Source organism: Zonotrichia leucophrys, chromosome 4, assembly GCF_028769735.1.
Source record: "Zonotrichia leucophrys gambelii isolate GWCS_2022_RI chromosome 4, RI_Zleu_2.0, whole genome shotgun sequence".
Taxonomy (NCBI): domain Eukaryota; kingdom Metazoa; phylum Chordata; class Aves; order Passeriformes; family Passerellidae; genus Zonotrichia; species Zonotrichia leucophrys.
In genome coordinates, this window is record NC_088173.1 from 53,630,074 (window position 1) to 53,655,553 (window position 25,480).

At 40.8% G+C, this 25,480-nt stretch overlaps 1 protein-coding gene across 7 annotated transcripts in view; it reads right to left on the reverse strand.

Moving 5' to 3' along the window:
• The window catches only part of SORCS2 (sortilin related VPS10 domain containing receptor 2), a 538,682-nt gene extending 519,525 nt beyond the window's left edge, over positions 1–19,157 (reverse strand). For all 7 annotated transcript variants that reach the window (XM_064711730.1, XM_064711728.1, XM_064711726.1 and 4 more), the window contains exon 1: positions 18,982–19,157. In XM_064711730.1, the coding sequence (XP_064567800.1) occupies positions 18,982–19,011 (30 nt within the window). In that variant the 5' untranslated portion in view covers positions 19,012–19,157. The remainder of the gene's footprint in view (positions 1–18,981) is intronic.
• Positions 19,158–25,480: the final 6,323 nt, after the last annotated feature.

The window sequence follows — 25,480 nt, forward strand, 5'->3', positions numbered from 1 at the left end:
TAAACTGAAGCAAAGCAGATTTAAATCAGACATTAAAGAAAATAGTTTAACTCAGCAGTCCAGGTTCTTGTTATCACAATAAATTCTCTCCAATTCAGTTCTCCACAAACAACTACAGTGAAACCAGCTGGGAGTGTTTGTGTAAGTCTGGAAACACTCTGTAGCTGCTTAAGGCAGCCCTGCTACCCAGACAAACAGGTAGCAAACTGTACATCAAGGAATCTGTTTCACAACACACTGATTCAGCAGTGAAGCCACTCTCCCAACATTCCAGTTTCCATCCTGCTTTGGCCACATTTTCTCTGCCCCTTGTCTGTCTCAGATCTATCTCAGGTGTGTCAGCACAGTGGCTGCAGAGCTGCACCAAGCACCAGCACACTTAAAAATAATCTTGGGCTTGGAGGGTTTGTTTTAAGAGGGCTAGAACCAGGGAAAATGCAAACTCAACATACTGCAAAGCATTTAAACCCAGCAATAGACAGGTGAACCTCAGCTACTCACATCAATGAATGGGACTTGCATGCCATGCTTGAGACTCAGGAACTGCTTACATCCAAGATCTAGAGTGCAAGCTCTCATCACACAGAACTGCACTGGGATTACACACCCACCACAAACTCACACCTTCTCTGATGGCTTTGCACCACTCACAGGGCTGTTTCATGCCCTATACAGCTCTCCTGAGAACAAATAACTGGCTCTTCAGTAATGAAAGTGGAATGCTACAATGACATATTCTAACATTAAAATACCAACATGACTTTCTCCTAGACACTCCCAAGGAAATGGCTGAACTTACACTATTTTGCAGTAAATTTCAAAGCAAGTATCTTTTGAGACTAAACATATTATGACCATTAGCAATGCAAATGAAATCCTCATTAAATAAATACATCTATCATAGAATATAAATTAAAATCCCTTTCAAATATAAAAGCTGTCAAGACAATTATTGAAGTTCATGAAGGCTTTAGCTATAGGCAGAAGGCTGGCTAGCATTATCTAAATATTTAACCTCATTGCTAGAGTACAATGGTCAATGTTGTACAACACATGTAGACCCCTGAGGCCTTCCAGGATAGAGTTACAGTGATTACAAATCAGGTAGGTTAAATTTGTTGTCTAAGTAGCTCAGCAGTTGACCCTGCAAGTAACTAAATATGAAGGCCCAGTTAATATTAAAGACACACAGATTATGTTACTAATACAGCTCTAGGAAGTGGAACAGGAACAAAAAGCATTGCCCCAAATTGCAATGATAGATTGAAAGATTTAGGAATCAAAACAAGGTCCAACTATGATGAGTTATAAGCTCACTCTCCTAGACCACAGATATCCCTCATTATAACTTGAAGACCTCATGTGGTAATTATTTTAGCTCAAATAAAACTTCTGCAGCACTTCACTGACTTGTAATTCTTCTTCAGGAGAAGAAGTCATATTCTTTCACCAACAGTTTAAATTCTAATTATTTCTTTGCTGAACCCTGCAGTGAAACTCATCTCTAGAAGGGGCCATGTGAAAGCACTTCCAATATTTCTGCTGCCCAAAGAGCAATACTCTTCCTTCACTTGAGTGATTTTCTACCCAACAGGTACAACAGTGAAGTAATGAGCATTATAAAACTTAATACAGTGCCATATATATTTTATGACTCTGTAGATCCAGATCAGAGAACATCCAGATTGTTTTTACAGAACTAATGCCAGACACATTTCAAATTATTATGTATGCAATGATTCTAATAAATTTATAACTCTTACCAAACTAAAACTTAAAAAAACATATAGCTGAGAAAAATAATTTTTAAAATACCAAACATTCCTTAAGGAAGTTAAAATTTCCCAAGAATTTTAAAATTATGAGAGAAAATAATATATATCAAAATGAAATGTGGCTTTATAAGAAGGATTTTTCACTAATGCAAGTATAAGACATTAAAAATATATGAAAATGAAAAACCTTTCACAATGCTCTACTGTTTGTACAGTACAGCATTTAAAAAGCAAAACTAGGGAGGATGTAAAGCCACATAAAAGCTCAGGATAAGGGACTGTAAAATGAGATTCTCTCATATCAGACTAACATCAGAAAAATAACTTCCCTGTGTAGATTGCCACTATTTCCCTTCTGTTTACCTATGGTAACATGATAAATTTCCAAAATATCCAACAATTTAATGATCTTTGATGTTGCCCTTATGACCAAAAGGCGGAACAAGACTTCCACATTTGACATTTAGATATGGAAAGATTCAAGTTACCTGCTCAAGTTGGAACAGAAAGCCTCTGGCAGCCCTGCAAACCAAAACTGGTCCTGAAGCCCAAGAGACTCAAAAACAACTGGACCCTCCTTGTTTGCCATTTCTGCAGGAAAACATCATGACTCAAAAACAACTGGACCCTCCTTGTTTGCCATTTCTGCAGGAAAACATCAAGGTGCAACCAAGCAGTGCTCTGTAGAGAAACCACAACTCACCCCAAGTCTGGTTTTGAGACAGAAACTACAGAGACAGAGGCTTACACTGTTGGCAATCTGAGCAAAAATCTCCTGCTTTAGGACCTTACTGAGGAGAAAGATGGGCTATGCATCAGCTCTGGAAATAATAGTTCGAAAAAAGAGCCCAATGTGCAAATATCTTGATTAGAAAGATGTTTAAAGTTTGTTCAACATTGTTAATATCCATCAAACACTCCTCCAGTTTCTCCCAGTATGTGTCAGGCATACACAGGAGGGGCCCAGGAATATACTGCAATATCAAATATTACATGTGGTTGGGTTTAGTTGTGTTAACACAGCACAGCCATCCCAGCTGAATTTGCCTTGAAGATAAAGTATAAGCAGCACTGCTTAGTATGCTTCACAGTTGCCTCTAACAAGGTTTGAATGAAGGACAGAACAAATACAAACAAAATTATCTTACTTCCTATTGCACTTAAATTTTGACAGACTGGAAACTGTCCAAATTCTCCTACTATTTTGTGGTTAAAATAGGAAAATCCAGTCTGCTACAAATGGAGAACAGTCCAATTAAACATATTTATTACTGAAAAATTGTCATCTCTGGAGCTGCCTTGAAGCGTGATGCATCAACAAATTTGCCTGCTAAGGAAGCATCACGTATATAATGACCAAAGTTTGTGACATTATCAAAGACCCTTCAAGAATGAAAAGTGATACAAATTGCTGCAAGCTTTTCTTTCTAAACTTCTGATTGTTCCTGAATATGACACAAATAGAATCAATCTAAACTTACTCATTTTTCCAACATCTGTTAGGATCTCTTAAAGAGTCTGTCCTTGGGGACAATTTGTCACACAAAATGATGACATTTGCACCACGACATGCTGACATTATACTATCCTATTGTCACTATTTGTGACAAACATGGCCCTACAACAACCTCTCTGATACCATGGACAAATATTTGACCATGCAGTGCAAATAGAATCAATGACACCTTTGGGACCAAAGCAGAGCAAGTCTGTTCCCTTGTGTAAGCCAATGTCAGCCTGTTTGCTCCCAATTCTATGGTACCAGGAGTGCCACAAGTGCCACAGGCTCTGATCCTGCAACACCTCTGAACGAGGACAGCCTGACATACAAGGAGTTAGTTCATTGCAATAGTCAAGCTAAATGAAGCAGTAACAGAACTCCACAGTCAACATCTTTAAGTAGTAATAGGGAAGGATGAACCCAAATTAGCCTTCTAATTATTTTCTCCTTAACTAGACTATTAAAGCAATTACCTAAGTTACACACTATAATGCCCTGAAAATTTTTAGTACTGAACAGACTTGGTTTGCTGCACCACTGTTCCTTCAACAAAAAAAAGTGAAGGAAGAAAACCTTTTTTTCCTCCCCAAACCACCACACCATGTAGATATAATAATGATACCTACTTTTGTGTCATTCCTCAGAATTATGAGCATGTGATTCAGAAGCTACAAAAAATTACAAATTGGTGCTGCTTTTGTTGTCAGGATGAGCCTCCTGCTGTTAGCAAAGAGAGATGAGAGCCACCTAATGCTTTGGGGGCTTAAATAGCTGGTAACCAACAGGATGACCACTGGGGTGGCAGCATCAGCCCAAGGATCTGCCCCAAAACACTCTGAAGCTGCCGTGGCCTTGCAGAGCCTTGGGGCTCAGTGACACCAGAGGGAGAAGCCCAGCTCTCACAGCTCAGTGAGTGCAGCAGAGCTGGGGACAATGGAACTCCACTACAGGGAGCCTTCTGCTGCAGGGAAGTGATGAGGACTCAGGTCTCGTTTCTCTCTGCTGAATTGATTGCCTGAGCAAGGAGATTGATGCAGAAATCAATTCACTCTTGCCAGCTGGTTTCCCTCTACCTGCACTGGTAGTAAGTTGATTGGGATATTAGTTTCCTTCAGCTGATGTGTCTTCCATATGTAACATGCTGACCCTGGTGATGCTGAACACACAACAGCTAGAAAATTTCAATTAACCAATCCATAGAAAGGAAGGTAGGGAAGTAAGAGAGAGTAAGACAAAGAAAGGTAAAAAACAACAATCCTCAGCTCATGCAAAGAGGCTTGTTTGTTCTAGATAAATGCAATAATATAGAATTTTAGAGTAAATAAAATGAAGAGGAAGAACAGTGTGGAATTCAACCATTAAAATATAATTTTATATATTGGGTTATCACCTATATATTATATTATTTATATATATATAAAATATTATATATATATATATAATAACCCAATATATATATTATTTATATATTGGGTTATTACTTGTTTCTGTTTACTTTTGTCCATTTTGTAGGCTCTTGTACCTCTTTCTTCCCATTACTGTTAACATTCCATTACCTGTGAGACAAATTAAAGCCAAGGATCCTTCCATAATGGATGAAACTTAAGCCAATGAAATGGTGATGCTTCATTCATAGCTGAGAAATACAATCACAGCCCAGGTTTCCAGAGAGTCTATAGATAGAATGCTTTTAATGACGACCTTCAAAACAATTTTTAAAATTGAAAGAGAGCACTAGTAATCTCTATTTAAAAATGACAAGCTATTTGTAAATAATAATGAGCAAAATTTTCAAAATTCACCTTCAGCACTTCTTAAAATCTAAGAAACTTGATCATGCCTGTTTAATAAACCTTTTAAGCAACTTAAGAGAAAAGGATTGATTTCCATTTCAAAAGAATCACCAATTTTTACTGAACAAAAATCTAGCTTAACTGTGCCATGCAAACTTGGAACAAACAAGCAGAATTTCTTGTATGTATCAAAACAACTTTATTATACAGCACACCAGAAGATCAGCTGTTTTAAAGTCAAATGCTGAGACATCAAAGGCATATTTTCATACATGGAAGGGGTGAGACACTTGAATACTCTCAGGTAAGCTTCCATAAATTAAAAATGAGACTCACTTGTTGATAACAACATACAAAGTATTGGTTATTTACCAAAGGAATAATGGCTTGAATTTAAAATTAATCCTGGCTTAGATGAAGTTGTCCATTTAATGAACATTTATTCAACTTCAAATAACCTAGGAAAACATCTGGGATACTTTGTGCTTTTTGTATATGACAGCACCATCATCCACACATCTAAAAGGATGCTTTAATAAATTCCAAAGAAACAAAAAGACATCTAAAACTGCTTTTGCCATGCATCTTTCTTTCCAGAAACAGCATTCACTCAAGATAAATAACACACTTTAAAGTACTCAAATTGGTGAGAAACTTACAATAGAAAAAAACCATATCATTTGTACATTGTGTTGATAGATCTACTTGTTACTTCATATAATTTTTCTGACTTTAAATACTATTTAAATCAATAAGAATCAATAAATTGTTTTAAAATTCTAAAATGTAGAGACAAATCCACAAAATCTTAATTACTCAGAGAATATACCCCAAAATTTTAATTCATTTAGCTTTATGGAAAGGATAATAGAAATCCAGTACTAGCAAGTACATGAGCTCATCCTCCCTCTCATTTCATGTTTACAAACAAGGTGCTTCTTGCACCTGAGAAGTTTTTACAGCTACCCCTGAGCTACAAAGTGCTGTTGGCCAGAAAAGCTGTCTGGTGAAGGATCACAATATTGTCATCTGAGTCTGATGCTCTTCCCTAAATATCCACAGGTCCAGCCTAGTACAGACATTCTCATGTTCTTCCTAGAAGTCACTCCCATAAGACAGTAACAATTTCATGTTAGATAAAAGCACTCTAAATCTGTTCATCTTCTTTCAGTCCATGAACCTCAGTGACTACACAGCAAGTGCACTTGCATCAGAGAAATAAGCTATGCCAGAAACCAAGACCTTACATGTTTCTGCTTTTGACTCTCGTGTTTTGGGGGCTCTGATAAAGTGACAGCTTGGATATATGAGATTCAAAGTTGCCTCCTGTGACAGCTTCAAACTCATTTACTGTCTCTGCTTTCCTCAGATTGTGTTTGTTTCCAAAACAAGCTTCATTCATTTAAATTCCTGCAGTAAGTAACAGCTTGTAAATATTTAATTTCATTTAAAGGAAAAAGAATTCATTGCCTATCAGCTGCAAAAAATAATAATGAGGCATACTTGGCAAAGTCCCACCTCAGAATGACATCACCCAAGTATGAGAATGACATTCACTAATATTTGAACTTAACCCAGACAATAAAATCCACAGCAATTGACATTTCAGAAGCTGTGTTTTGCTCACAGTACCTCTTTTATATATTACATCTAACATTGAATAGATTATGATTATTTTTCTATTACACTTGGATGATCAACCAAGTCATTTCAAATTCTTATTAGATGGCATGTGCAGATCACAGAACTGGAAATGGAATTTTGAGTATTTCATTTCTAATTATGATTATTTAAACTCACCTGGAAGCTCATACAGAAGCAGTGTACTTCATAGTATGTCCCCAATCCAAAACTAACCCTAGGTAAGTTTAAGGGATCTCTTCCCAGCTTTCAATTTGGGGCATTAGGTGAAATATAACATTCCTGGGCCAGTTTCAAGTAAGATGATGTATTTTGGGGACAGTTGTTTTTTTTAACATCTGCTATTGCTATGCTCCAGAGCCACAAGTCCTGCCATGAACGCAAGATTTCCTTAAGCAATGCCACGGAGTGTGTCCAATTCTGCACACAACATGTGACCAACTGTGAACATCTATTTTGATGGGAAGGACAACTCCCAAACTGATGACATGTCAGTGTCACAACTAACCATGGCTTTCAAGATCTTTATTTTTCAGATGGAATGGGGAAGATGATGCTATTCAAGCCCTCAAGGGTGAGAAAGGTGATTTAATACTGAGAAGGAAATGAAGGGAGACTAACAAAGGAGACACACAAAGGAAGGAGGAAGGAGGAATGAGACATACAAAAAAAAGCAGATGAGGAAGTAACAGAAACAATGGACAGCTGCAGAACTTGCCTGAAAGGGAGCAAAGTTTCTGACTCACTGATAGTGACTGTGACAATCACAATTGAGGTTCACTCAATAAATATAAGTCTAAAAATAAAAGCTTGCCTGTTTTGTGCAAACCATCCATATACAACAGACTGTGGATCAAAGACTATGAACTCTATATATTATTTCCTGGCACAGAGTCTCAGCCTAAATGTGAATTTCAGTGCTCTCATCTCAATGGGTTCAACTTCTGAGCTATGGACCCCTGTGAAACATCACACTGAGCTGAGCTCTGCTCCCTCAGGGAAGCCTTGATACACTTCACAAAGTACAGCAATGCAATAACCAGACTTGCTGGCAGTTTCTGCAAACAAGATAAAAATTACATCCTTCTGTAGCTTTACATTCCCATCTTCAGGAACAGTGTCTTCACAGTTAGGAACATTAGAGCCAAGATGTAATCCCTCCCAATAGATGGACATGGATTCAAACAGGAAGTGGAGGAACTTCTTTTCATGCAGCTCCAGCATTCATAAAGCATCTCTTGCCTCAGAAACACACACAAAAGCACCCTGAACATTCCTGTGTGCTAGCAGACTGATCAAACTAAATCAAGTCCACCCACTGATTAAGAAACTTGTCTTTTATTCAATTCTTATGTTGTAGCAGTTCATGTCAGTTTAAGAAGTGCCTTTCTGCAGTTAACTAAACCACAAAAAAACCAATTTATATTGATAATTTACCAGCTAACAACCCAGTTCTCACATGGATTACATATGGTTGTCTGATATCAGTCATCTCCCTATCAAGGATTTTTAAATCAAGGAATGGAACAGAGGTACAAGGTGTTTATATAATAAATTTAAAAAATTCTCTCTTAGGGTTTTCCAGGAGCAATGAGATTATTAAAAGGCTCAAAGCCTTCTAAATGAAGCCCACTTTATAAAAAACCATGGTTTAAAGCAGTTGGAAGAGGAGGAAGAAAGGTAGGAAGGAAAAGAAGATCTTGTTAGTAGCCCTCAGTGCCCTGCCCAGTAGCCCTTGAGAGAGGCTGCAGGAAGATGAACATATGTATTTCATTAGGAACTGAAAACGTGTGCACTGAGCTACAAGTTTTAAGCAAAGGTGCCTTATTCAGCCTACATGCAGGGAATGTGTTCCTTCTGCATCTTACTTCACAGAAGCTGACAGGAACCAGCAACTTAATCAGTGAATCAGAAAGTGGGTTTCACAGAGCTACAAAATGCTGTTCAGCTGACATGCAACACATTTTTTTGCTTCTCTTCTTTAAAGTGGTTTTAGACAGTGTTAAATAATAGTATCTGTGACCTGAGAGAAATTTAGTACATTGACAGTGGGCTGCTTGCTCAAAAAACATGGACACTTTTGCTCTATCCACACATCCTCTTCCCTCTTGCATGTGGTCAGCAGCATCTTGGTGGATGTCACATACAAGAGAGGAAAGAAGAAACTTTGGATTCTTTCATATTTGTTTTTCCTATCAGGCTGGGAAAGTACAAAAAGAAGAGGATCAGATCTCAGCTGACTCCACCAGTATTGGCCTCCCTCATTCAGGGAGAAAGAAAAGCCCAGAACCACTAACAGTAACAGCTTCCCAATTTTCTACCCCAAGCGCCAATACAGTTCAGGGCAACCAGAGAGTTCAGTGTCAGTCCTCTGTAATCTGTCACTGGTGCTCAGGACACAGCTTTCAGCATAAATGTTTTGCATAGTTTCAGTTCAGCTTGTACTTCTCAGGGCAAAGAACAAGTTTCAGGACTGCTCTCAAGGCAGATGAGACCTTTCCATATACCAGCCCTTTTGTGGTTGGGCAACAGGCAGGGAAACACAGGAAACCACTGATTAAAAGCAAAACAAATTAGCAAAATAAGAAATGGCCTTTTACATCAAAAGCTGCAACTTTGATGAAGTCCTACTGCCTATGAGGAGGCATCTGTGCTTGGGAGAAGAAAGCTTTTTCTATGCTCTAACCTCATAAAATACAACAATACTGAAGATTCCAAACCCTCATGCACAGCAATTCAATGAGTGCAGGTTACAAGAGTGAAGTGAGAGAGGTCAGAAGGAATGAAGTTCACTTAGCACCTATGCAGAATAGTGTAAGGCAGCCACATTAATGTGAACCCTCACTGCTCTCAACAGAGCCACACAAAGTGCTCAGAAAGAGGGAGCAGAGAGGGATCCCTCCCAAAACCAGCTGGGAACTTACAGATAGAAATTTACTGATTCCAACCTGCCATGGAGTAGGATACAGGGGTTTGTTTCTTTAGTCAAGAACCATCAAGATTAGAGCCTGTAAGTACAAACACACACATGCATGGCAGATCCTGATAATCTGATTTTGACTTCCTTTTCCACTGGGAAAACCACTGCAGGTTGAGGTGAGGTGGGCACAAGAGCATCAGTCTTTCTATGACATCCATCTGCTCCAGCAGTCCAATGTGTTCTAGCATCAACAGCCAGGTCTGTGGGAATTTCAGGCATTTGGTGCCACAAATCTCCCCAGAATTCACCTCATGGGGTCTGTACCAGGCTGATTGTTAGAGCACTGCATATGTGCATGACATCCATTTGGACCCCATTGGGGGTGTGGTAATTGAAGTAAAGATCTCTGCACCAAGAAAAAAGTCCCCTAATCCACCTGTTCCTGTTCACATGCTGCTTTGGTTTATTTCTGGTTTTATATCTCATCCATGGAGCCCTTCAAAAGCCATGCATAAATAGAGCTGCCCATACACAAGGGGCTCACGAGTTCCCTCAGGGTTACACTCTTATCTCTACCTACATTAACACTGGTGCCTCCTTAGGCTGAACACCCAAAACAATTGCTGGGAGCATAAAACAAGAGCTGAGAAAAGCGTATTCTGCTCTCCATAAATGGCAAGACTTAATGAGTGCTGCTGCAGATTTAGATGTGTCAGACTTCACAAACAGCTCCAATCCTCTGAAAAGACCAAGTTACAAGGTATCTTTCTGCTAGCAAACACAGGAAAAATACCTTATTGTACCCCTGGAGGATTTTATGGCAACCTACTACCACTGATACAATTGTGTTTTCAATGAAGAAACAACAATTTCTTCAGACTCAGTCACATTTACCACTGTGAAACAGTGCTGAAAGCTCAAAGAGTGATTCCAACATCCTCCTCTCAGCCTCCAGCTCCATTCCCTTGGGCACCTGTCTTGCAGTGACAATTGTTGGTGGAGGGAAGCATGGGAATGCATTAATCATAAACAGGCTCTTCTTCACCACCTGAGAAAAGCAACATTTCTCCACCATAGCTCAGTTAGGGTGGCCAAGCTGCACATTGGTAACATTTACAGGTGGAACAGCTTGATTCTCAATCATCATCATCATTATTTATTGGTATTACACAGCACCTAAATGTTACCAACTCAGAACCCCAGTACACATATTGCTCATACACATGCAGGAATATTGCTCTTTCCCTGGGCACTTGCAGTCCAGGGACCAGACCACAGACAGTTACTGTGATTAAATAAAAGTGTTAGAGTGTAGCTTGCCATCTGCTAAAACTTAACACACTGGCCAGTAAACATGGGTGTACTGCTCCACAGGAGTGAGGACACTCACAGGGGTTGGTGCTCCCAAATATGATGCTGCAACACTCATGCAGCTTTACCGTGCACCAGTGACAAAGAAACAAAGTTCATAAACTGAATGGGGGGAAAAAAACCATTAAATACATCTACTTTATCTACTAGAACAAATTTTTAATAATGTTACTGTACAGAAAGCACAGAAAACAGCTTTTTTTTTTACTAATGAACAAATTAAGTGTTTTAATGACTTCCCTTAAAAGAAAAAACAATTTACTGTTTTGTGATTTTCTCTTTAGGAGAACAGATAATCATGATGATGATTAGAAGGATGCCAGAAATTAACAATAATCTCTGTTTGCAAGTACATTTCTAAAAGTGTGGCCATCAGATACACAATAGGAACTATTCTATCTAGGTATTGTCCTATCCAGATGGTGCAATTAAAGAGCTAGAAAAAGTGAACTACAAAACAAAACTTAAAAGGTTAAAAAAATGTTATTCAGAGAAATAATTATTCATTTACAAGAGCAGAAAAAGTACAAACACTGAGAAAGAAACATAGTTGTTTGATTAAGCTGCTAAACAAAGGCAGAAAAATCATATTAAATACAGTTTAAATTTCACTGATACTGTTTTTAGTCACATAATCTTAAGACTGTTGAATGATCTTGAAGTGCCAGAATCTAGGCATTTAAATTAAACTGGACTACACAATAAAAGGAGCCTTGATCAAAACAAACATCAGAACAAGCAGACAAGTTTGCATGACTTGTGAGAGTCTTTTCATTTCTAATTCCTGGGCTGTGCTGTCAAAGGAATTAGAAATCACAGATGTGATAGTCCTGCTTCTTCTAGGTGATAACCATTACTTTAATATCAAAGTGCAAAGCTAATTTTTAGACAAAATCCATCCTAAGAGATGGAGAAGTACTATTATTCTCATCTTGCAGGTAGGAAACTGCAAAATCATCTATGAAAGGCAAGAGATATTTCAGAAGATACTGGTGAGGTAACTGGCAAAAGTTCTTTGGCACTACTATCCAGCTTCAATTTAATCCTACAGCTGTTGGAACCTCATGCTCTGTCTCTGGCCAAGCCTTAAATTTCCCCCAGGCATCAACTGCACCTCAATTCTTGCTTGGAGCTCCCAGAAGTGGTGACAGGGCTGTGCAGAGCATCACCAGCTCTGCCAGACCCTCAGTCCTGCAAGGCAGCAGCACCTCAGCATCTCTGCCCTTCCCACAACAGCCTCACCCAGGGCTGGTGACTCCCAGCAGGATTCACAAGCCCAGCACTTCTCTACTCATCACACCAGAGTCAGCAAGCCCAGCAGATGTACCCAGTTTTCTCAAGCATGTCTGTTAACATTGTCAGGGGTCAAACAGAGACCTTCTCCATCTCCTTCCTACTGCAGAAGTCCAAGCTTAGACTTAATGGCTGGATCACAGAATCACGGAATGGTTTTGTCTGGAAGGGACCATAAAGTTCATCTAGTTCCAATCCCCCTGCCATAGGCACAAAACCTTCCCCTAGACCAGGTATCTCAAAGCCCCATCCAGCCAGGCCTTGGACAGCTCCAGGGATGGGGCACCCACAGCTTCTCCAGACAGCTCTTTACAGTGTCTCACCGCCCTTGCAGTGGAGAATTTCCTCCTTCCTAAAGAAGTAAAGCACAGCAAAGGATCCCACACATTATTTCTTTAAAAGTGGTTTTGTCATTGGTGATTTGTTAGAGTTTTAAATTATTATTACTGGGACAGGGGGTTGGGGATGGGAATGTTTGGTAAGCAATGTGAGACTTTGAGAATAAAAATTCTGAAGATGTTGCAGGTTATCAAGTTTCATTCTGAGCTACAGCAACAAGTCATATACTGCAGAATAGTTTCAACCTATACTTTCTGCTTTTGCATAAATGAGGTTGAATTTTCAGAACAACAGAAGGATCCACTTGATTGTACTGCCCATTCTCTCTCCTTTATGTCAACAACCTTTGGTCTTAACTGACACAAATATAAAATATTATATTTGGACAGGCAAAGGACTTGGCATAAAAGCTTCTGTAACTTGGGCACTTTTATGTTTTAAATTCATAAGGTGGTCCATACCTTACAAAGCTTCCCATTTTAGCAGAACAATTACTGTTTTTATGAAAAGATCATAATTTCCCCCTTCCATTCTTTAAAAAATAATCTTCTACTGTATTGAATTTTAATAAAGTCAAAAGGGACGTCCTCAGTTCTTTCTCCAAAGATGTATATCAGTAGATTTCTAAGACCATCAGCTTGGGAAGAATGCATTATATTCCCACAGGGATATGTGAGCTGCTATCCCCAGCCTAAACACATCCCTTATGATTGCTTTGTTTACCATGCACGTGTAATACAGCAGTATCACAGGGAGGATTTAAATCTGGTCTCTCTCTAGAGTGTACATTGCCATATTTCCTTCTTAGATTTAAAGTGAGCCTATCCCAGTTGTCAGCACAGTAATTTTGTTATAATAGTTTGTTCCTAAGCGAGTTAGGTAATGCCAGCCAAACCAGCAAACCAGGTAAAACCAGGTATGGCTGCAGGTTCATGGAGGAGGACTTTGAAGCATGCTTGAAATACACATTTACTAATTAGTTTATATCAATTTTAAGTGTCTACTTAGGGGATGAGAAGAGGTGCAATCTCCCTTTCCTTTAGCAGCTGGAATTTGCTGAGATGAGGATAGAGCTCAGCAGGCAGCAATATGACTTACAGCCAGATGTAAGGCTGGTAGAGAGGGAAAACAGAGGCTGGTAGAAGCAAATAGATGAAGTAAGCCAGAAACTTTATACCAATAAAAAAGAAAAAGGAAAAAGAAATTTTAAACTCCTTACTTCAATCAGATTAAAATCATTCTGTTTTCCATGTGGGATTCTGCTGTTCCATTCAAATATGATTATTGGGTTTGGTTTCTGTTTGTTTTTATAATCACACTATCATCTCAAGGAATTTTAAGAAAAACCTTCCCTATGGGAAATCTACTTTTCACTTTGCAATATATCTGCCATTTATCAAAGGTCTGAGCTGTCAGGATTTTTGACCTCATGCTCCCTTTAGTTTCATAAAATGTAGCCTGACTACTCTGCAGAGCCACCACCCAAACCTTACCAGAAATAGACTTTAGCCATGTTTGCATAGATAACTCCATTTACCATTACAGATACTGCTACAGTAATGTTGAACTCAATGCTTTTTATAGTTTTCCTCACAACTGCTTGCAACTGAACAAAACAAAAAAACAATTAAATAAAACATCTGCCAGAAGAATACATGTAGTCATCACCAGCCTCTACAAATCATAATGGTGAAACTGTATCAAAAAGAGAAAGTTTCTAAATTAAACAAAGTATCTGTATATCAAATATAAACAAGTCGGTATCAGCTAAAGTTTTTGTGTGTAGCAATATCTGTAGACATGCAATAAATCTTTCTTTGTGGTAAGTCACTGCTTTTTGGGACTAAAAAAAAATTATGGCATATTTATATTTATTTTCCATGTTTATGGGGGATCATGACATCAAGTTACTGGACAAATAAGCACCTGCATGGACTTAATATTTTGACAACAAACAAAAAAATTAAATACCAGCACCATGAAACTGGAAGAAGCTGGCCAAAGTCCTGCTCACACTACTTTAGCAGTCTGCACACAGCATGAAGAGCAGCCCCTGAATCAAAATCAATTGTGAATACAAGTCTCATTCTCCCCCTATTTCTGCTTTGGCTTTGATTTTTTTTTTTTAATCAGCTAGTATGAATGCAGAACGGGAAATCTTCAGGAGCGTCAAAAAGAATATAGTTTTGCAAACAAAGTTGCTTATCTAGCACCAAAAAAAAAGCTCCTGGGATGACTAAGGTCTCTTCAAAGGAAAAGTAGGATTTTTAAAAGTTGTCATGAATTGACTATTTTTCCCCCAAATCAGAAAGGCTTGCATATTTTTAGTAAATCTGGGCACATGCATATTTAGCTTAACACACCAAGGGCTATTCCTTTAGCATGCCACCTGTGTATATCCCAATTCTCAGTGTTATTTATCATTACACGGATGGCAATTCCTTGCCCTTCCCACAGTACAGGGTGTGTTGCACCACCCACCTGCCATGTCTTCAGTTTATGATATTTTAAGACTGGCAGGAAAATTAGTTCCACTTGCATGAGCCTTTGTTTGAAAGTAAGACCACACAACAGCTTTCTGTGGGCAGAGGGGACAGAGAGCAGAAATACTAATTGCAGGAATTCACTAACCAGATACATTCTTGCCGTGACAAGTACAGGCTTTGCAAGACCTACATCACCAGTGATGGTTTTGACTACACATCCCACTGCAAAGAAAGGTTGGGGACATGCTTCTTGTTCGTAGGATTTGTAAATAATTATTAGACTACAAAATAAAGTAACGAGGACACAAAGCTGGAAGCAATTTGCCTATCTCACAGTACAGCTCTCTCTTAACAAAGGAAGGAATTGTATCCTGATCTTCCCAGTGATTCCAGTCCACTTTACAAGCCATGCAACCACATCCTCTGCTTTACCATCAAAGCCACCATTTCTCTAACTCACCAAACTAACAGCATTACAAGAAGATAATAAGTAAATAAGTAAACATCAGACTTCTGCAGTACAGAGAACAGGGAAGAGAGAGGATCAATTTAATTTATAGCCTCCCTAGTTTCTCTCAAGACATCTCATGCAACCAAAAATCTCACAGCCCTACTACTGCAGCACAGGATGATTTACACAATGAAAATTATTTTTTTAAAACTCCATCTGCACATCAACCTAACCTCTGCCCCTCTCACATTTATGTATTTGCCCTTGATCCACACACGAGTACTCCACAGCAGCACTTCCAATGAGCTGTTCATGCAGGTGAACATCCCTGAGGGATGCAGCTGCCCCCTCTGCTTTTATAGCTATTTATCTCTTCATCATGGAGCTCAAAGGAATAATCCTTTTGCATATTTCTTCTTCATTTATTTTACTAGGTGAGGTGTTTAAGAGGATATGTGATCATCTGGAGCTCATCACTGTCAAACTTTCAGCCACAGCTGTAAAGGGTAAAGAAACTAGTTTAGCTCCTTGGTTTACAAAGTGCTGAGTACCTCCAATGAGGTGCCAAATGTGTGTGGTGACACTTTCAGATTGCTGAGTGCCTCCTGAGGTTCGCAGGGCCCGATCCAAAACCCCACTGCAGGAATGACAGCCCTTCCCTTGGCTGCAATGTGCCTGGGACAGAACAGAGCTTTGAGACTCAAGCCTGTACTTCCAAGACAAGGAAAAACTTGCCACAGATTTAAGAACACAGAATAAGGTGGCAGGTTTGAGAAGCACTGGATCATAGTGTTCCTACCTGCAAACAACAGAGTAATATAAATAAATTCCTACATATCTACTTAAAGAAAGAGACATTCAAGACTACTTTAAATATGTTTGGGATCAGGTGCTTATTTTCAATTGTTTGAATATAGCATACAGACATGCAGCAAAATTCTCTCCAATCCTCCAGAGGCCATCCCGTTTCCTTTGAGCTTAATGTATTTCTTCCATTTAAAAAAAAAATAATAATAAAGAAAAAATATTCTAAGAACTGTCTTTACAAATCATTTTTCTCTGGAAGCCTTTGTTAAAATCAGCCCTTCTTCTGGAAGCATGCAATAAAACAAAGCTAACTAACAAGAAAAGAAGCTGAAAAAAATGCTGACAGTCATATTGTAAAACATCCAGCGCAAAGACTGGCTGTTTTCATTTGGGTTAAGGCAGCAAAGTCTTTCATTAACAGGTCACTTGTTCAAATACTGTCTTTCTTGACAGTAATCAGCTGATGGCAGGCAGAGTAAGCATCATACTTTGTAAGGAACTTTGCAAAAGTATTTTTTATTGAATGTATAAATAATGTGCAGAAGGTCTGCAGGCATTCATGATGAGTGTGTCCTTCTGCAAAATTGAATTAGTAGATAGTAACTAGGCAAACAAAAAAAGAGCTAAGTTGCAGCAAAGACTGTAACCACTTTCATTTCTTCTGACAGTTGCCATTTATCTTTGCTTTTGAAGAGACTATGCGGTAGTATTCTAGTAAGGGAGCTGTAGCATACTGTGAAAAAATAATAACATTTTAGCAATACAAGCCCTCACTGCAGCATCTGTTATTAAATCTTTGCAGAGAGGCGAGGCGAGACCGCTAGTCATAACTGTGGATTAGCAAGGTTCTACTATATTCATTTTAGAGTGCAGAATGCTTTGCATGAAAGCTGTTACTTGCCTTCTATGTCAAAAAGTGAACTTATGCCAACTTTTTAATACTGAATTCTTCAAGGAAGCTGTCCTAACAGTCTGCAAGCACCGTCCACAAAAAACAGCAGCCGTCTAATAGCAGAGAAATGGAGGAAGGACAGAATCAGAATAGCTGATGCTGCTGATTTGCAACACTTTCTTTTCACAGAAAATGACCATCATCTTACACTTCCTTCCTGAGGAAATCAAAAACTGCCTTTGAAAGTGTCAAGCTTTATGATGCTGACTTCAACTCTGACACCCGATTATACAAGAGCATTAACATAAGCGCTCAGCACGCTCAGGGAATCACTGCATCCTCATCAGTGGAGCCTTAGTAGCTCCACATCCTGGCTGACTCCCTAGCAAAACAGGCAAAAACCCGGGACTTCAGGTCCTAGGAAAAGGATGATAATTCACATACTTATGGGAAGCATAACACACACACACACTCTGAACTGAGGCAAGTTTAAGTAAACTTTATACTAAATTCACAAAGTTCAAGCAGAGTCGGAGCTTAGCTGAATGTACTTAAAACACTCAAGAGTTTTCCAGAAACACTAAAATCCTCCAGAAGAAAGCTCATCTTAAGCTTTCATAACGATATTTTCCTGACTATGAAGTTACACAGACAGTGCAAGGTACTGTGTAATATTTACCCATGACGCCCACTGTTATGATATAATGTTTCAGTGAAGAATAAATTAGAAGCAGCAAATCCCTGAAACCACCCGTGCAAATACACAACCATTAATGGATTAATACATAAAGAAGTGAAGACTAGTTGAAACTGAAAATTAGTTTAAAAAATATTAGTGGCATCCACTGTAAGAGTTACTGTCTAAAACAGATTGTAAAGGCAAGACACATTGCTTTAACTGTGAAAAGTTGTGAACACCGATGCTCTAATGCAGTATCAGTGGTCCCAGAGCAAGGTTTTTATGCACCGATGTGTAAAAGCCCCCTCAGAGAGCTGCTGCTATTCCGGACCTTTGCGGGACTTCCCTACGCACCTGCGGCGCCGTCCCGCTCTCTCACTCCTGCTGCTCACATCACCTCAAGCCCAGAGCTACGTTTTATTTCATCTCCCGTTTGTTTCGGGTTTTTCTTTCCCTGGCGCTTGAGGAGGCAGAGCGCGGCGCGGGGGAGATTACATGGGGATGACTGAATCGCGGTGAATCGATTAAGCCTCGACAATTTAATCTGGGACTTCATGCGGGGCTGGAGGAGATAATCCCCGCACCGCTGTTCGTCCGTGCCTCTCCTTTACCCGGACACAGACCCGGGGGCACGCCGGCCGCACACAGACACCGCCTGGCCGGTCCGGAGCTAAGCTGCCTTCCTCCTCGTCCTCCTCCTGCTCCTGCTCCTCCTCGCAGCGCGGCGCACACCGCGCACCCGGCGCCTCTGCAAGATGCGCGCTCGCAAACTTTCCAAACTTTCTGGGGAAGTGGCGAGGGGTACGCGGGGTCGGCCCGACCACGGCGGCGCTTCGCCTCCCGGCGGCACCTCACCGCCCGCAGCACCCCGAGCGCTGCCCGCGGGGACTCCCCCGCCCGGGCCGGCCAGCGGGAGGCGGGCGCAGCGCGCTCCGGCCGCACCGAGCGCAGGTTGCTCCCCGCAAGTTGGAAGAGCGAAGCAACGGCAAGGGCAGGGACCCCAAAGCCCGCCCGCGCTGCCCCTCGTACTCACGCTGCTGTTCTCGCCCGTCCAGTGCACCATCGCCTGGTTGTGAGACGCGTCCCCTTTCAGCACGAAGGAGGTGCTGATGAGGGAGACCTGCTCCCGGCCGCCCGCCAAGGATGCTCTCCTTGAGCGGCTGCTCTCCGCCGCCGCCCCGCCGCTCCACCGCGGCTCCGGCGGGCTGCGCGCCCCGCGGGTCAGGGCTACGGGGCGCGGGCGGCCGCAGGGCTCCGCGCAGCGCGGCGCGGCGGCGGCGCCCAGCAGCGGCGGCAGCAGCAGCAGCAGCAGCAGCGGCGGCGGCAGCCGGGCAGCCCCGCGCGGAGCGGCAGCGGCGGACACGCGTGGCCCGCCGTGCGCCATGGTGGCTCTCCGGCGTGGTAGTGACAGGCGGGGAGGTGGCGGGGAGGGAGGGAGACACCGCGGCGGAGGGCGGGGGCGAGGGAGGGCTGTAACCGGAGCGGGGCTCAGCGGCAGCGCCGTGCGCGGGGCTGCGCGCCCAGCCGGGGCGGCGCCGCCATCTGCTGGTCCGCGCCGAAACGCCGGGCGGGCTCCGGCAATCACGGACACGGACACGAACACTCGCGCCCCGCGGGAGCCGCGGTGGGCACGGCTCTCCCCCGCCGCTTGTGAACTTTCACCGAAAGCTCCGGGCAGAATCTTTCCCAGAGCGCCCCAGCAACATTCGCGCAGACGCTCGGCGCGGGTGCGCTGCAGCCCGAGGGGCGCGGGGGGCGAGCACACACCGCTGCCTCTTGAGGATGGACGGCCTTGGCTTGGCCCTCCGTCCCAGGAGGCTGCAGTGAACGGTCAGAAGAGGTCTGTGTCAGAAGCTGAGAGCTGAGGAGCAAAGGAAGCCCGTGCAAAAATACGATTTCTGTCATTAAGACAAGCGCTTCCATGGGGAAAAGGATCTGTCCATTGTTCTGCCCCTCAGCTCATCGGTGGCACCAGGCTCGTCACCTGCACTGTCCAGAGCCAACTGCTAATCCGGTGTTGTCCACTGTGGGGACATGTGCCTTGTAATTTGGGATTGATCCAAGAAAGGCTCTCCTGGCATGGGCACAGCCAGGAGGGACCATGACTGGACCTGTGCAGAGTGGCATCACTCAACTGACAGATGAAGTGATGGAAGAAGATTCAGCTCAACGGATGGGCGAAGTGATGGAAGAAGATTCAGCCACCACAGTTTGGGGGCTCCTGCTGCTTCACTGCAGTGTGCTGTGTACCTGTGAATAAATTGGGACTTCGCCTCACATGCTGTGAAGAGGGCACAGGTTAGAAATCCAAAATAACTGAGGTTGGCAGGGACCTCTGGAAAAGTCCTGGTGCAACCTGCTGCTCAGTTGAGGGCCAGCTCTGAAGCTCAATCAACTTCATAGTAAGATAAGGATACGCAGGCCTAAATGTAAGAAAACGAGTTTGAAAGACCATTGACAAAAGTAATGACTCCAGGTATAGGCACCCAACAAAGAAGATCTGGGCTGGTTAAACCCAAGGTGAGTAAAGTTAATAAACCAGCTTTAGCTGTAATCTGCCTTTACCCTAATGGCCTAGAAAATTAGGATTACAAAGGCTTTTCTAGGAAGATTAATAGAAAAAATAGTATCCACTGGTTTAACTGTACCATTTACAGGGCTGTGATGACTACCACAGTGACCTAAAGTGACCTGGTTATACCAAATTCATGTAAAAACTACTTCCAGCAAGCTATATGACTATGTATTAGCTGCACACCTTCAGTGCTAGGAGACCTATGCTAACCTGCCCTGTTATTACTGTAATAGCTCAAACCAGAAGGCAGTTTCAAATTCAGGATGACTCTCCATTTCAAAAGAAATGCAGAATAAAAGTTAAAATAGTAATTTTTTTAAATCTCATGCACTTTTTCTGCAGCTCCCAATAAAATCCTCTTTCAGAGTTCCAAGCACAGCCCCACATCTCAAAACAACCTCTGTGCAGCCTTCCCCCTTGTTCTTCCAGCACAGTGTCTGAACCAAAAGAAGATATTGCTCCTTATCTAGGAGTCTCCAGATGCCAGTTGTGGATATTCTGTTCCAAACACCCTGTCAACAGGAGCCCAGGCAGTGACAGAAACTCAGGTAAGCAGCACCACAGACCCAGGTCACCAGTAGCTGCCTCTGGGACTCCTGAAGTGCCAAGGATTAAATTCATTTAGGAAGTACATTTTGTGTAAAGAGAAAGTTAATTTTTGGTCTCAGATCTTGATTCTGGAGACAATATCAAAAGCTCAGAAGGCCTAGGAGAAGCTATAGGGAGCTAAGGAAGGTGAAGCAGGAGTGTGAGACAAGACTGACTTTGCATCCATTTAGTTTTCTCACAGTATCTCATCCCTCTGAAACACTACCCTTGTAAAGCAAAAACCACCTGGGTTTAAGTGAACAGAAAATTAATTTTCCAGACAAAACCCTACTGACTCCTGTACACTGGTCTCAAGGACAGCTGTGGTCTAACACTTGTTTCAATCACTGCTGCTTGGGCCTGTTCTTTAGGGACACAGAAGATGGGCAGTGATTCAACAGTTCACAGAAGACACATCAGCAGAAAGTGATTCCTGTTGGAATAACAGTTCCACTCTGAGTGAGTCACCTTCTATCTTTTGCACCTCTGCACAAAGAGGAACAAGAGAAAAATGCAATGCAGAATTATTAAGGAAACATTGACCAACCACAACTGTATCAACCAACATGAAGGGGTCATTTCCCCATTGTTAGGAATATAATAATTTTGATTCTTACATCATGCCCTGTCTCCTGCATAACTGTGGATATTACCCACAGTTTGTAGAATAACCTAAAAGTATTCAGAAGAGATGGAAGGGCCCAGGTCCCTACATGTTAAAACTGGCATGCAAAACCTAATACTTCATCTGAATAAATGTGGCTGGACTTTGTCATGCTCATCCATTTTGCATTCACCACTGTGTTTGACAGGCTGGGCTCCCAAGAGCAGCAGCAAGGAGATGGTAACATCCACATTCCTAAAAGTCAAGCTCTCTGTATCTGTCAGCTACTGACACTTCCCATAATGAGACTTAAAAAGGAAAAGAAAACCAAGCAGTTGTTGCAGAGCTAATGAAGCCTGGTTTCCTCCAGCCTTGCACCTTATGGTCAGCTGCAAGGTCTGCTCGAGTCTTTCCCCACTGTGACAATATCTTTTCCATGATTTTCACAGGAACCTAGCAAACCCACTAATAAAGTTCTCCTTGTCTGCCCAATCACAAAACTGGCCATTTATTTTTGTGATCACCCCCAGTTTACCAATTTAGGTGAAATTGTCTTAAGGGTTCAGAAGATTCTGATCAAGGTGGATGGACAAATCCACAGCCCAATGAATCACTCACTGACAAAGACTAATCAAGCCTTTTATTCTGAGGCAAGTTAATTAAATATTTTACCTAAAGAATGCTAAAGCTGTGAGAAATGGATGTAATTCTTATGTATGAATTGTGAGACTTGAATACATGGGGATGAATCACTCAACCTACAACTGTACTTGCCACTAATTGAATCCCTTAGTATCAGGCTTTTAAGAGGTCAAGGATTTAATGGAATCAAAAGTAACTTCTCCATTTTCCTTCCTTTAGAGATTATCATAACCAAGACAGATGTGTGGGCAACACAATGAAATCTTTGCACCATCTCTTGTCTCTGGCACTTATTGAAGGACATTTGCCTGGCTTTTTCAATGGCTGTTTATATCAACCAGATTAATACATACTTACTGAATACTGCAATCTAATAAATACTTCATATTTAATATATCAGTAAATCACAAAAATAAAATGTATCTCTAGACAAAGGATGCTGTAGAACCAATACCTATATGGCATTATTTTACTGTGGTGCACACTTAACGACAGTGGAGTTTCAAAATACAAGTATGGAGCAGATTGGATGAAAATGCTAAGATTTCCAAAACTGGAAAAAGAAACTTCATTATATAAATCCCATTAATGCATTCAAAGTCCTGTAGCTAAGTCACCTAAGAGATAAAATGATTTCTTTATTTTGTCCAAAGTCAAGTGACTGCATCACAGGTCAGAGCCCAATTGTCTTAGGTAGGTACTGTACAAAAAGAGAAACAAAGGTTGATCCAGCTTCCATCCACAATGTTTGGTTATGCAAAGGACAATCAAAACAACACACTTCTAGTCCAAAGCATGACCAGAATATTTAATTACTTCTTATTCTGTTGTGACTATTCTAGGTGAAATGCAAACACAAGAGAAGTGTTGCTGATTTTTATGGGCTTGTTAGCATCAAGATTGATAATAAAGGAAGGAAGGTAGCTGACAGACTAGCAAATATTTTATCTAGAAAGCCCAAGCAAGCTAAGCAATGTAAGAGACCAACTCTGATAAGTGAAGAACTCTCCCAGTTTCAGATCTTGTTTAACTGGAACTTCTTAAGAGGTGCCAAAAGGATGGTTTAGATTTAGTTTAAGAATTCCTAAAACAAAGAGGCTTCCCTAAATGTCTGTAATCTTTTATGTCTCTTATAAACTCTGGCTCAGCAAATACACAGGGGCAGACAAAAAGATAAATTACTGAGTATCACAAACCTCTAAGCTCCTCTCGTCCCAAAATAGAAACGGCTCAAAAATCCAAGGCAAGTTTTCTCCTGTTAGCAGCAGAATTATTAGAGCTATACTAATAACATTTACTTACATTTTTACTGACTGTCAGATTAGATTAAAAGGCTTCAATTAACCCACTTTATTTTTACCACATCAATTTCTGATAAAATACTGGAAATATTACAAAAAGCTTCAAATTCTGCTCAGGCAGAAACCAAGATGCAACACTAATACTCCTTTTGTTTGCAAATAAAAATATTGATAACAATTCGTTACATGTTTCACCCTCACAGCTGCCTTAGCTTGATAAATCAAGATGACTGCAGATGCACAATATGGTGGAAAATCACAGAAGAATTACCCACTTAAGCATGCTCCTCATATATTGTTCTCCTCTTTTAAAGGTTGATTTTAATTAATGTGTCAAGGTGCATTTAGGATACCTTGCTCTATTCATTAGATACAAAACAATTTCCAGTTACATTGTGTTTATGTTGATCACATCACTACAAGCACAGGGCCCTGCAGGTTTTTTGACAAAATGCTCATGCATGAAAGCAACTTAATCTCACACATTTATCAAAATGCCCAACTCCAAAACACCTTATGATTCACAATGACCATATCATTAGATAACAACCTAATAAACAGCAAAGATTTACTTCCTCAAAACCCAAATGCTTTCTTCTTTCTGAAAATTATTATACATAATGCCATACTCTTATGCCAAACAGCAGAGCTTTTATTTAGCTATGCCTCTGAGGTTCCAAAATAATTTTTATTTGTATACTGTAGCTACCAAAAAAAAAAAAAACTTTCTATAGTCAAATCTAGGTGTCTTAATACTTTTCTCAGTAGTTGCTACATTTGACAGAATAAAAAACAAAGCAGGTGTCAGGTTGTTTTATTCTCATTAATTCATTGATGCATTGCTGTCAGCAGCCAGTCCAGATGCCCACAGAAAAAAGCTTAATTAATAGGTAGCACTCCTTGTCACAAAGAAAAAAAAACTCTACTTCTGTGGGAAGTTGTGATGTAAAAAAAAGTGAGTAACTGCCTTTGTTCTATGAAGAACTGACTAAGCTACAAAGTACATGTTCAATTATGCTGTTCAAATTTGAACAATATAAAAGAGTGGATTTCAGTATAGTGTATTATCTCTGATTATTCCAGAGAGCTCTCTCCAGGTATGGGTATACTAGCTGGCATGCAGTTATGAGAAAAAATTTGGAAGAGCTGGAAGTGATTTAAGGAAAAACTAAATAGCTTCCAATTTTACCAGTGTCAAGTTAGCAAACAGCATGTACACAGAAAAAACTGACACAACCACCCCTTGGCCAGTGGCCTGTAAGCAGGCAGTCACTGATTCAATGAAAGTAATCGAGCAGCTCAGCACTTTTACTAGTGACTAGGTAAACATACATTATAATTTTGTTTAGTTCTAGCTCATAAAATATAAGGGAAGACAAGTTGTACAATCACTGTCACTGAGAAAACAGGCTGACAATTAATACAAGCTGTCTTGATCTCCTTAGGTTTTATCTTCCATCAATCAAAAGAAAAAAAAAACAGCTAACCTGTGCACATTTGTTATGCCACAAAGTGGTGTAATCTGAAACAGAAAATAAAAGGTGAAGTGTAATGTAAGATTATCTATCTGCAACCTTCATAATTTCTCATCAACAATTAATGAGCAAAGTTCTGAAAACATGGGAGTTGTCTACACCTGAAGAGCTCACAAGAGAACAAAACATTTTTTGTTTATGTGGCCAGCTAGCCTATGGGAACTTGGTTTTCCCAGAATAGCTTTCACTCATGTCTTTTCTGCCCTAAAATTTCATGGAGCTTATTTGGCAAAATATGGAAAGTTGAGAAATATTTGGGTATTTAGACAATCACAATGTAATGCAAA